This window comes from Barbatula barbatula (assembly GCF_947034865.1).
Source record: "Barbatula barbatula genome assembly, chromosome: 1".
Classification (NCBI taxonomy): Eukaryota; Metazoa; Chordata; class Actinopteri; order Cypriniformes; family Nemacheilidae; genus Barbatula; species Barbatula barbatula.
Genome location: NC_136766.1, coordinates 8,935,308 through 8,948,927, shown reverse-complemented (window position 1 = coordinate 8,948,927; position 13,620 = coordinate 8,935,308). Strand labels below are relative to the sequence as shown.

Below are 13,620 nucleotides of genomic sequence, written 5' to 3'. Positions count from 1 at the left end.
TGTTCTTGCTTTTAATGAAGCACATGGGATGCTCTTTCGGAGATTCTCAAATCATGCTGGGTTAGTGTAGATCATGAGGTTCCGTGCACTCTTTGCCATTCTGTTCAGTAGCTGCAAAAGCCCCCACTCGCTAATTTTTCAATAAAACAGATTCTTTTCATTACCAGATTTAAATGAGGATGTTAAATTGAAGTGTATTTTATCCGCATATAGGTGTTCTCTATTTGACACATTGTATGAGAAGAGTTCCTTTAGAACTCATTAAACTGTCTTAAGTAAGAGAGTCGGCTTATTGTTTTTAATTATTTATTTATCAACTGGCAGGCTCGTTTAACATAACTAAGTACTCTGCATGGCAAAAAGTTCTTTTAACCTGGGGGGAAATTTATATATACTATTTATATATAAGATTACATCTGTAATCTTACTGTTAGGGTTGGCTGAATGTAATAATTGGAATGCATGATGGATTTTCAAGATGCTGAAGTGTTTGCTTGTTACAGTAAGCTGAACTCAGGGTGTACTTCACCTTTAGATGAAATGACATCCTCCCTGTAAAGTGCTATGACTGCATGGCTGCTTTGTTGAGAGACAGTCTGTTAATAAACACTGGTGCTTTGTTATGAAATTGGCAATTTAATGTAACGATATTGTGTGTTGTGCTGCATGCATGGCTTTGCACTTTCTGTGACCGAGCTGATGTTTGCTATTGCTTGTATTGAAGTGTCTGGAGTGCCTTGGTTTACGCTTTGCGCACATGCAGTTCTGTCTATATGTGAGGAATATCTTATGTTTAAAGGATCTTGCATGACAGATGCGTTCCTCTTAAAACGTTAATGTTTGCATGCCTCAAGCACATGTGGTTTCTTATGTGCATTGAACGCGTTTTGAAATCCTGTTTACCCAAAATACACTTCACATTGGAAACAACGTTATGTCTCATAAGTCTAGGTTTGCTGATTTTTAAGGTTTGTAATAAAATACGTTCCATGAGCAGTTTGTTTATGCCCAAAAAATTGTATTGCTTTAACTGTGTTTTATTGTTTTACTTCTCCTTTGGGTAAGCACACTTACAGTGGATCTTATTTGGTTTTCTTTCTTCCCCCACCAAACCTCACCAGGATGCACTTTGTCCACCCCAACTGATTCTGGAGGAGGAGGGACTCACGCGCATCGCTCAGACAGTTCAGGCCCTGTTGGAGATACCTTCTTCGGATGTCCGTCGATCGTCCCGTCAGGACCCCTCAGGGTTGGCGACTCAAGACGGCACATCCTAGTACACTCCAAAAAAAATCGGGCTTGTTTTAACCCATGATTGGGTAAATATGGACAACGGTTGGTTTAAATGAATCTAGAAAATATCCATATTGTATCCAACCGTAGGTTAAACAACAGTGTATTATCTTCAGCACATTTCACATAGCGATGGAGATGTTTTTCAAATGTCAGAATCATGTATTATTTCCAAAAACAGAAGTTATATTTTATAGTTACTTCCAGTAACAAATGTACAGAGGCTTTTATGTAAATGCCACATTTTCTTCCGGAAATCATCTATGGCCGTTGAAACATAAAACACCAATGAAATGAAGCACAATAAAGTAACTTGAGTTTGAACCTGGATGTCTGTCAGATATTTGTGGTACACAATGTTTATTTGACGTTACCTTAATGTGTGTCGATTCTGAGGTAGTTGGCAGTTCCTATGTAATCGTTCTGTTGGTGCTTCTTCATAATTGGAAATTAATTATGTTTGTAATCTCGTCTTTATTACAATGCAAATTTAATTGGTTTTTCGCAGGTAATTACTCTTGCAGAGCAGCAAAGGCGACAATGTGTGGATACGTCGTAATCCCGTGATAAGCTAGCGACGGCTCATGGGCTTTGATTGTGACATTTCGGTAGCACACATTTGGAGCGTTGGACAAACACTGCGCTTTATTGCTCATTGCGCCATTATTTAGCAAAACACACATTAAACAACACTGCTCTGATCCCAAGATAGATATCTATATATACAGGCCCGCCGATAGGGGGGGACAAACGGGTCTGTTGTCCCGGGCCCAGGATAGGGGGGGCCCAGACGGTGAAGCTGGAACTAGTGAAGTCAATGTAGAGCAAGGTAAGAAACAGAGAGGAACATGAGAGGAGAGGAACAGCAGAGGAGAGGAACATGAGAGGAAGAGCAGAGGAGAGGAAGAGCAAGGGAAAAGGAGAGATCTGGGCACGGGGGGGCCCATCTAAGATTATCTTGTCCCGGGCCCAGGCAAGACTGTCAGCTGGCCTGTATATATATATAGATATATATGTGAAGTGAGCTATTTCAATATTAAATATAAAGTCATATGTTGGAATCAATTCACTTTTTTTACTTAAAGGTAGTTTTGGGATTTAAAAAATAAGAACAGAGTTGAGAACTCATTCGCTTGACCCAGAAAAAAAAGTATTGTTTAAATCATCCTTCAAAATGTAAAGAAGATCCCGGGAAACATTTATATATATATCTTTAATATTAACTAATACGTAAGGACATGACAAAGATTGAATAATAGTGAATTTGAAACTTTGATTTTATTTATTTTGAGACTAGCATGGGTCACATATGTGAAATCATTTGTATGAAGTTGATCTTCATGTTTTTCACGATATTATGAAAAGGCTAAAATAAAGATCACTTCACAGTACTTTATTTGGATGGGGTCTGGTGGTGTCGGTGGTTTGAGTCACCGTGTTTTTTTGTGAGAACATAATGTGGCCCTACGTTTCTTTAAGATATTTTTAACTTTTTATCTTTTATATTGATAGGACAGAGGCGAAAGAGAGAGACATTTACTGGATGAGAGAGATGGGAACAAAAGCTGGGCTTCGAACCCAAAGTGATGCTGCACAACATGTCGGCACGCAGTCCACTGGAACACCAACTGTCTTTTAAATATACAATGTATTAAATATATCTAGTGGTGAGGTTGCGAATTGCAACCAATGGCTCAGTCCACCACTCACCCCTCCCTTTCAAAGAACTAAGGTGGATGACACGGGACGAAGATGTCATCATGTTTTCGCTTTTTATGCTGAAGGAGAAAACGTATTTGCGAAATGCGCTCTGTAGCTGTTTGTCCATTTAGGGCTACTGTAGAAACAGCATGGCAAATTCCATGCAAGTGGACTGATGCTGTATGTAGATAGAAACGGCTCATTTTAAGGTATTAAAAACACTTTTTAAATAACACTTCATTATATAAGGTCTTTATACACATCTGAAGACAAAGTTGTGTCTATTATATTTCATTTCTTTCAGTAGATCCTACAAAAAATGACACACTGGACCTTTAAAACAACAAGTATCTGCATATAGGGGTCAAAGAAAATTCCCAATTTATAAAACATTATTTTGGATGTAGGGAGGCAAAGGTAGTTTGTAATTAAATGGGTGCGAAATATTTTATGATATTAAATGCTTAAAGGAGTAGTTCACTATAAAATTAAAATTACATGATAGTTCCCTCACCCACATGTCATACAAGCCATCCGTGTGTTCTCTTTAATACCCAAGTACCTAAATATATTACACTTTTGCTGCGCCAGTCAATGAAGCCACAAAACGTTGCTAACCTACTCCATACTTCTATCTTAAAATCAGTTAAAGAATAAAGAGTCAGCCTACAGACTGGAAGAGGAATCATGGCAGATCTTACATTTGCTTCTGATGCTGTGGGGGAGGCTGAGGCTCAGAAGTGACATTTCAGAGCTGCCATCCAAAGGAGTAAAGGTTTGATTCTGAAGTTGGGTAGAACAAAAGCCAGCTATTGAGATCAATTTCGTCCCGTCACTCTTGAGCTTTGAGCGGAAGTTCTTACGTTTTTAAAAGGGCAATCGTTTTTTTGTATGCGGCTTTGGTTTCAAAAGAATGCGAATTTACATTTGACACCAAGACAGTCGCGGCAACAGCATGCTATTTTACATTTAGCCTCAAATGGAGGTCTGTGGAGTCCAAAAGCTGATGTGTACTATGTTAGACGGATCAAATTGATTACAGATGGCTGGCATAAATGATTAATAAGATGCACTTTCTTCAAAGTGCATCTTTAATATGGAGCACACTGCATCTTCCAGACCCACCTGACCAACACTGGCTAACACTAGCTCGGAAAAGCACGCATTATGGTGCCAAACTTGTCTTTGATGATGTAACGGGTGGTTTTGGTCCTGCGTAGAATCGGCAGAATTCAAAAAGAGCTGTCAATGTTTCAACCAACTATAATACAGGTTTATTCATTGATATTGTGGATGTTTTGGTCCCTGACAAATGGAATTAAAATCAAAGCTGAGTGCCCTGCCGTGAGCCACTTAGGACTTTCTGATGTAATATCCAAATGCTAGTCTTGTGAATATTACTTTGCATCAAGAAAAATGCTAATACTCGCCCATTTCCATGTTTGACCTGACATTTCCTTCTTACCTTGCAATTTGTTCTACATTCTTGTATCATGTTCTGTGCAATCTAGTTGAATGCCAATGCATTTCCCTTAAATGCAGGTTTGCTTGTTCTATTGAATTACTTCTTATATTGTAAGGAAGGCTTCTTAGCACAAAGGTGGTATAAAAGAGATCTGACTATTGCCTCCAGCACTATAGACTTACCAATGATGTCATGTGCATCCTCTAATTGAAGACACTCTTTCTGTTCTTCTGCATTCATTTGTGCATTGGGCCTTATGGGATATGATAGAAATCCGATTAGAATCAAGTTAAGTGTTTAATTTTGCCGTGCAAAGGCTTATCAGAGCTGGGCGGCTGCATCTGCACGGTCATCAGGACCTTAAGAATACAAGGCAGTAAAACAATACAGGACACTTTTCATGGTTTAAAGCCCAGTAACTTTAGAAGAGTGTAAAACGTCCTCTTCAATTAAAGAGGTGCTGATACTGAAGTTGATTCACTCGGATTTTCTGCCGCACTGCTCGATTTCCTCCCCTGACTTAACAGTCTTTTACCTTTACGTCCATAATGAATCACACAAGATATCTCTTCTTAAACTCGCGAGCGATGGACTCAGGGTAGGAACTCGGGGAAGCTAAATTTAATTAAAACCAATACAATGCAACGTACATATACTGCCTGCTCAGCAGACCACACCAAAAATGGCCATGCAGGTTTAATCTAAAGTGAAAACAAAAATTGAAGCGTAAAGGCTCCTCGTCAATTTGTAGCTACGCTCGTCCGTGCTGACACTGAATGTAGCAGCCGCGGCTGTCAATGCAGCTTTCATGTGGAGCCGAGGAGTCTTACTGCTGCAAATCAAACACACGTCTCTCAAGGGTTTTACGTTCAGTTGCCACCACGAGCCATTGTTTCACGCACAAGTGGGTTCTAACAATTCAGACTCAGTTAACTTGTAAACTAACAAACTAAATGCCCAATAATGTTGCATTCTGAAAGTTGAAAATATCCTTTGCTAAACCAGACGAGACCGTATGTTGTGGTGTTTTGTCAGATATAAGAATTAGACTTTTATTTATAATAATCATGGGGTATACAATGAGGGAAATAATGATTTGAGCCCCTTCTGATTTTGTAAGTTTGCCTGTTTACAAAGAAATTAAGGGTCTATGAATTTTATGGTAGGTTTATTTTAACTGATAGAAAGGGAATGTCAATCAAAATAAATGTTATATAAAGGCTATATATTGATTTGCATTTCAGTCAGTGAAATAAGTATTTGATCCCCAACCATCCAGCAAGAATTCTGCCTCCACATATTGGTTATGTGCCCTTTATGGACCACAGATTAGTCCTGTCACTTTAAGAAAGTACTCGTAAATCAGCTTGTTATGTATATAAAATATGCCTGCCAACAGAACCAGTATCTTCCATTTCAACCTCTCCACCACCATGTTCAAGACCAAATAGGTTTCAAAGGATGTCAGGGACATGATTGTAGACCTGCACAAACTTTGAATAGGCTACAGACTATTTACTATAATAAAACCATGGTCATTTTAAAATATCAAAAGTGATGTTTTTTGTTTGTTAAGCAGAAGTTGAACCAGAAATAGTGGCGTCTGTTACATCAAGCTTATATATGCTCGTACGTTTTTCGTAAACTTCAATTTTGACATGTCATTTTAATGCTTTTATTTTACCCAGCGTATTTAGTTCGCTAGAAGCTAATGCAGCTTTGGTTAGCCATACAACAACATATCGAGATGACAACTTGATCAGGCATTGCAACCAACTACTAAATTGGGTCCTAAGCGGACACAAATCACACAGGACCGAATTTGGCCCTTGTTGACATAGGGATTCAAACTCGGGTCACCTTAAAACGCAACCGTGCCAGATGTCAGAAAACACTGTCCAGTAGGCCATCGGTCCCAACAAGTATTGCATCTCTAAATCTATCAAACTAACCTGTAATAGTCAAATGATTCATTTCAGTATTTATAATATCATAAAATGTAAGTATTTATCTTTTTGGTCATTTTTGTGGTTAAGACTACTTTGATGCTACTAATCTCATAATTGTGATTGGACTATGCGATGTATATTATAGATTATGTGGCTTCAGCCAGGATTTCAAAGACGGGTCATAGAAAAGGCAGTGTAAAGTATTATTTCATCAGTTCTTTTGGACATTTGTTTGCAATGACTTGTTTTAAGACTTGGTGCAGTTGTCTGGTCGATGTATTCTGCAAAATAGGTTTTAAAGGCCGAATCGACATTTAAGTGCAATCTAATGCAAAACTAAACATCGTATTTGTTTAATAAGAAATTTATTATGAGAAACAAGCTGTTTAAAATACTCTCAGTTACTGTTCAATAATTCATTATTGTAAAACAATATCACTGCACCCTTTAAAGAATCTTTAATGATCAAACATGAATCCAAATCCATGAATTAAAGTTGTGTTGTTCTTTTAGATTTCACCATTATAAGGTTACTTTTACGATGGCACAGACACCTTTTAGAACTCCATTTGTAGGCTAAATGATCCCTGTGGAAACAAGACTATCCTTTTCCCCAAATACAGAGAGAAATGGGTGTGTTTGGAAAAGAAATGTACAAACTGCATAAATTGCTCATTTTTTCTTTCATTTAAACGGCCCTTCATGTCTCTGTTGACTTTTGACCTCACCATTTTAAGAATTGGACGTAAGTATTGGATGTAAACCCTCTGATAAAGCAATGGCAACAACAACATCATGGTGTCTTTACTAAAAACGTATAACATTAATATTTAATGTCCCAAACACAAATTATCGTACAGCACAGAAATTAAACAATCAGGGCATTAAACAAAACATCTTTGGCACAAATAAATGAAAAAATGTAAACGAGACAAATGCATAATAGTACAAAAAATTGCAAAGAGAGAAAAAGTCAAGATTTTGGCAATGGGATGGTCTATCCGAAACATCCTGTCTAAGTTTGCATTTGTTTCCATGCAAAACCGCGCCACGTCTGTGCTGTGTTTTTAAACATCAGTTATCAAGGGCTCATTTACAGACCCATTCACAGACCCTTCCTTGGACCCAGAACCAAGCTCTTCCGTTGCTTGTTAAGACAGCTCAATAGTACCAATCTTCAAAGGTCCTTATATAGTGCAAATAGGCTGACTGCAGTCTTTCAAAATGTATCCAGGGTCATTTTCGGAAAGGGGATGGAACTATGAGTGGTTTGGGTCCTGAAACAGGCCTGAAAGAGAAAACAAAGTATATAGTACAATATAACTTCCGTACATGGATTGCACGCACTTCATATAGAGTACACTATGGTATCCAAGTCAATGATGTTTATTTAAAATAGCTTTAAAAGCATAGATTTGATGGTCACTGCATCTCTTTATTTGCTTCGCTATATTGAGTGACATTTCCAACGTTACCCCTCATTTCAAAATGATTTATTTTCGTCTGAAAAATCATGTTAAACATAAGTCTTTTAAAAACAAAATGCACTGCTGAGTCCGTAAAGTACCGTTTTCTGAATATATACTTTATTCTTCACCCTGGGTCACACTGTTATGTGCAGAAAATGTGTGTCTCTTTATCACGACACAAGACAGAGCTTCCCAGCGTGAGGAAGCTTCAGATTCCATTTTACGGGCATGCAATTCAATTCTTAGCTCTTAGAGGAGGGACGTGTGGGCTACAGAAATCAGGCTTGAATATACTTTGTGTGTACTAGGGTTGTCACGGTACCATAAAAATGTCTTACGATACTATACCAGCTGAAGTATCTCGATACCAAGTAGTATCACGATGCTAAGCCGTATCATTCAAATCTATACAAAAACCACAGATTTAGATAAAACATTTTGCATTTACTATAGTAAACTGTATTATACTTTGCACTTGAATATGTTGTTGTATTAACTGTAGTAATTGAATAAATTGTAGCAAATATTGTAGTATACTTAAATATTCACTATGGTAAGACTCAAAAACACTAGTGTCTATGAGTTTTAGTAGTTTACTGTAGTGAATAGATCATTTTTCACGTGGGAATTAATTCAAAACACTCTTTATAAAGGGAAATATTAGGAGTTTATATGCAGAACTGAGACGGCCAGTAGGTGGCATAAATTTTCCAGGGATTTATTTAATATAACTAACCCGTTCAAACCGCCAATTTGAATCATTAACTCGTCCGAGTCATTCAAAACACACATTCATTTACAAAATGTAAGCATTCAAATGAATATTATTGCGCATATGCAACATTGACTACGGTACTACCGTTTTAAAAATAGAGTAGCATCACGGGTATTTTGAAGCTCTGGCATCGCGATGCTACCGTAGCACCGGTACATCGCACAACCCTAGTGTGTACACAGTCTTTTCATAAAGAGGAAAATGATTTCATGTTCTGATAACAGACTGACACTAATGTCTAGACTCAAAGAGACTCAAATATTTTCAAGAGTATCAAATATTTTGCTTCCCACAACATTCCACCCAGGCATCAGGAATTATCTAGGACCACAAAACTTTTAATGAATTAAATCAACATGTGAATGTGGAATAAAAAAAGAAATCCCAACTGTGGTGTGTGAAGAAAGGAAGCATTAGGGGCGATTCACATTTCGTGCGCGGAAAACGCGAGCCGCACGCACTGCATTCTCATAGGCTGAAAAGTTTTTCATCTAGAAAAACGGGAGCATCGCATTGCATGCGCATCGAGACCGCGTCGCTCCCTATTTGCGCTCGCCTAAATAATCAGATTAATAATAATAAATAATCATAGTAAATAGATACATTCAGCATCAAGCATATGTGTATAATGTAGGTCTCCTTTCTGACCAAGGAATAGCCGTCTAGTAAACGGTTTTACCTGCTTTCGGAATCACAGTTAGTTTACACATTTCGAAAACTGTCAAAAATAGTAGCAATAGGAAGAGATAAAGCATGGATAGAGAAGCCCCCAGTACTGCAAGTCTGCTTTTTGGGAAATTAAATGTCAACAGTGATGAGCAAAACATCGCTTACACCTTTGGCATATACTGTAAGATTTGCTAAACCATTTGACATCATCCAAAGCCAACAGTGAGAAATCTGAACCAATGTGGCTATACATAAGAGACAGAAGGAGAATATCAAACTGTTAGCAGAGACACCATTGTCCTCAATTTATCCGAATTACACAAATTGAATTGGCAAGATGATATTTGCTTTGCAAGTGGAGATAAAAGCATTTAATCCATAATTGTGACACCAATAGAACATCTTTCAAGCAGTGATTCATGCATATATGGTTAAGACTGCAGCATTCTTTACATTCTGCAAATTGTTTCACTTCAAAGTTTTCCCCAGGATAGCTGACTCACATTTGCCACACAACATTCATGATACCGACCACTGAACATCTATATTTATTTACTATCCTGAGGCTATGTAATGTGTTTGCTTACCAGAGTGCCCTCAGAGGGGGGACGGCGGTGACCTTTCCCATTGGCTTTGGGCTGACTGCAGGGGGCATCATCACCAGGAGTCCCCCACTGGAGGCTTTGAGTTGTGCTCCACGTGCCGGGCTGAGAGGAAGAGGCCTCTGGGGAGGTGTGGAAGGGGGTCTGGTCTGTTTGTCTGATGCCATCTGTACGATGACAGGAAATACGAACGCATCAGGGAATTTGTGTCGTGCTGTTTTTGCCACAACAGGATCTTCACTTATTATTTAACATCAGTCCACATATATGAGTTTACTGTAGTTGTGAAGAAGCAGGAGATTTAGGCAAAAGTCTTTCAATAAATCAAAATTAGCATTTTCTTTTTTTATGAGATCCAATTACTGTACCTGTGATTTTGATCAAATCAAAGAATAGCGGGACCAAACTCTCACCAGTGGAGTGCGTGAAGGGTTCAGAGGCAGAGGCTTCTTGGGCGGACTGAGTTTTGGAGGTGACGCTACAGATTTGGGTGTTCTGGGCGAGTTGGGTGGCTTGAAAACAGGCGGGGGAGGACGAAATCCTTTGGCGGCGCTCGGGGATGGAGAAGTAGCGGGCCGAAGAGGACGGACAATGTTAACTGGCTGGTTGCCGTTGGAGACTGGGTTTGGCCTCAGAGGAAGCACCTCCTTACTGGTGTGAGGTAGCTGGAGAAACAAGTAAGAGTGAACGGTAAAGTTATGAAGTTATAACTAGGGATGTCAAACGATTAATCACATCCAGAATAAAAGTGTTACTGTAGGCTACTGTACATATTCATTATGTATTTATAAACACATACACATACATGCATACATTTAAGAAAAATATAAATTATACAAATTAATAAACGTTTATATATATTTGTATCATTTTTCTAAATATATACATGTATGTGTATGTTTCTGTGTTTATAAATACAAACCAATAAGCACAGTAAACAAAAATATTATGTAAACAGTTCCATTAAAAATATCTTATTATTAATAATAATACTTCTAATACCATTAATAACTACTACTAAAGATAATGAACATTTAACTTTTCTCCCATCATAACTGTACACATTTAAAACGCCACATAAGGCCTTTTTACAGTAGGTTGAAATTGAATATCAGATGGTTGATATCGATTTATTTAACCATATTTGGCATTATGCATTTTATTTTATGATGTTTGTTAATAAAACCTCTTTATAGTACTGTACCATAAGCCTATACTGTAGTTCTATATGGAAACATTCACATTGTGATAAACCATTCATAGCTAAATTCATATACAGTATGAAGCTTCTAGTCTCACATTAGCTTTCTATACCTTAAGGTTAGCGCTTCTGTTTGATGGCCCAACCACCTTTAGATGGAAAGCGTGGTTTAGCTGTCCGTTCTTCCCCTTTTCAGTGGAGACTTCATTTCTGTGGCCGTAACAAAAACACAATTCTGATAAAAATGTTGGTAGATGCCCACTATATTGACCCGTGATCACATTGCACGTTTCCTGACCATCTGATCAAAGAAATACTCAATTTCCAGAAAAAAATGAAAGCCATTAAGCCTTATTATATACAATGTCAACATCCAAAATACCTCCTCCTCCTCATTAATATTCGGGCCATATATCTATGTAACTGCACAACTGCTGCCCGTGTCCCAGCCTCAGTTCTTCCTTTCATCCATACAAGCTTTGTCAGATTGCTGGCGGATAGGAGGATCTTTGCTCTTGTCAAAGGTTGCGTGTGCTGCGGAGCGGCTCCTCCTCAAGGGTCGCTCTATATCTGTCCCTATTCAACCTCAGTCATGCTGCCTGCCAATCCTGCGAATAATCCCGTACCTGTGATGCTGCCAACGTTGTGCATCACTGCAGCAGCATTATTAGCTGATGGTTAATAGTAAAAATGCTTAACAGGGTTGCCAAAACAAAAATATTCAAGTTATATTTCCCAAAAGCGCAAGAGCATAACTTAAGACTTGTATCTTAATAAAAAATCTTTGTGAAAATGTGAATATTGGATAAAGTAATGCTATCAAGAGAGCCTGCCACATGCCCCAGCTACAAAATCCCCCATTCCCAGCTATGATACAATAATCTACTTGATTCTGGTTAATGCAGGTAATGAATAGAACAGATCTGTAATTAAATTCATTCTCCTTGAGCTAAACTAAAGGGATGAATGAGTCATCCAAGAACACATCCTGAATCCTTCTGATCCCTTTATTGGACCAAAGCTGTAGAGAAAACTATTAGTGATGTATGTACGGAGGTATGTATTGGCTACAGTAGTCATGGAAGTCAGAGTCTGCTCATGCCCTAAATAGATTCTGCATTGAAACCGTCCTTGTAGAGCGCCAATGCCAATTGGATTATTTGTGTGCTGCTTGTTCAGGGGAAGCCATGCGAATCTTATAGCAACCGATAGAAGATGAGTACTGGTTTCACTCTGTTATTATCAACTCGTAAGTACGGCATCTTTAAAACATGCATTTTGAAACATCTGTGGAACAATTGTACCCAAGTTATTATCATTTTCCCCCAAACTACTCATATTTATTGCAAAAACATCTTGAAGGGAAAATTCACCCCAAAATAAAAAACAGTGAAAGATATTTGGAAGAATGCTTGAAAATTACAATTTCCTACTATGGTAGTAATTGGTGGCCAATAAATGTTTGGTTGCAAGCATTCTTTCAAATATCTTTCTCCCTGTTCATCAGAACAAAGACATTCATACAGATTTGGAACAACTTGAGGGTAAGAACATGAAGACGGACTCCATATTTTTGGGTTGAACTGTGCCTTTCAATAAACTAAATCAGGCTGTTTAAGGGATACTTGGATGCTTGGGTGCTGGATGCTTTTCAACCTGGAAGTGACTCCCAAGGAATACTGCACTGCTCTAAATGGATAAACTTGAATCGACATCACATGTTTTTAACACACTGTAGATGTAGGAGCACCAGAACCAATCTGTCTAACTAAAAAGAAGTCACGATGTTTCACATTAATGCTACAAGGTCACATATCCTTCGTTGTGTGAGTGTACATAGAAGGGATTCTGTTCTTTTCTCTATTGGAGCAGAAAATGGTTATGGGTCAAAGAATATCTTGACTTAGTTGGTGATTTAAGAGCAGATCCTTGTGAATTCAGACTTTATAAATTATTATAGATGAAAAAGACATTCTGACGCCCTCAAATGTATTATTTAATAAATGTCACTACGGTCATAATGACATTATTCAGCTGAGCAGTGGCAAAGCCTCAAAGATCAATGGTTTTCCAAACGAATTTGATAAAATAAAGAAATTCACTATGCATTTTCTTACTCTCCTTATAAAAGCCACAATATCTGTATTACTGAAAAAATGACAAAGATCCCACCAAAGTGTAATATGTATTGACCAGTAAGTTTTACTAAATCTCATAGATTAAAGGTGCAGTGTGTCATTTTGGAGGATTTATTACCAGAAATGCACTATAATATCTCCTCGAGTAAAGAAGTGAAAACGTGACGACATCTTCGTCAGCCTACGTAGTGCTATGAAAAGGAGGGGCGAGAGCCGTTGGCTGCAATTCGCAATCTCACCACTAGTTACCACTAAAATCTCCACATTGCTTCATTAAATATCTGACCACAGTTTGAAAATGTACCAAATATTACAGACTAGTGAGGTTTCATTTCTATCGGGCCAAAATTGCAATTCA

At 38.0% G+C, this 13,620-nt stretch overlaps 2 protein-coding genes across 3 annotated transcripts in view; one reads left to right on the top strand and one right to left on the bottom strand.

The window, feature by feature from the left end:
* Positions 1-1,621, top strand: part of lrch4 (leucine-rich repeats and calponin homology (CH) domain containing 4) — a 32,742-nt gene extending 31,121 nt beyond the window's left edge. Inside the window, exon 18 of the mRNA XM_079457724.1 lies at positions 1,122-1,621. Coding sequence (XP_079313850.1) covers positions 1,122-1,277 — 156 coding nt within the window. The 3' untranslated portion in view covers positions 1,278-1,621. The remainder of the gene's footprint in view (positions 1-1,121) is intronic.
* A 5,142-nt stretch (positions 1,622-6,763) lies between these two features.
* The window catches only part of adam19a (ADAM metallopeptidase domain 19a), a 68,329-nt gene continuing 61,472 nt past the window's right edge, over positions 6,764-13,620 (bottom strand). For both annotated transcript variants that reach the window (XM_079453376.1, XM_079453377.1), the window contains 4 exons: positions 11,238-11,334; positions 10,337-10,588; positions 9,909-10,090; positions 6,764-7,696 (listed from right to left, as the gene is read on the bottom strand). In XM_079453376.1, coding sequence (XP_079309502.1) covers positions 7,645-7,696; positions 9,909-10,090; positions 10,337-10,588; positions 11,238-11,334 — 583 coding nt within the window. In that variant the 3' untranslated portion in view covers positions 6,764-7,644. The remainder of the gene's footprint in view (positions 7,697-9,908; positions 10,091-10,336; positions 10,589-11,237; positions 11,335-13,620) is intronic.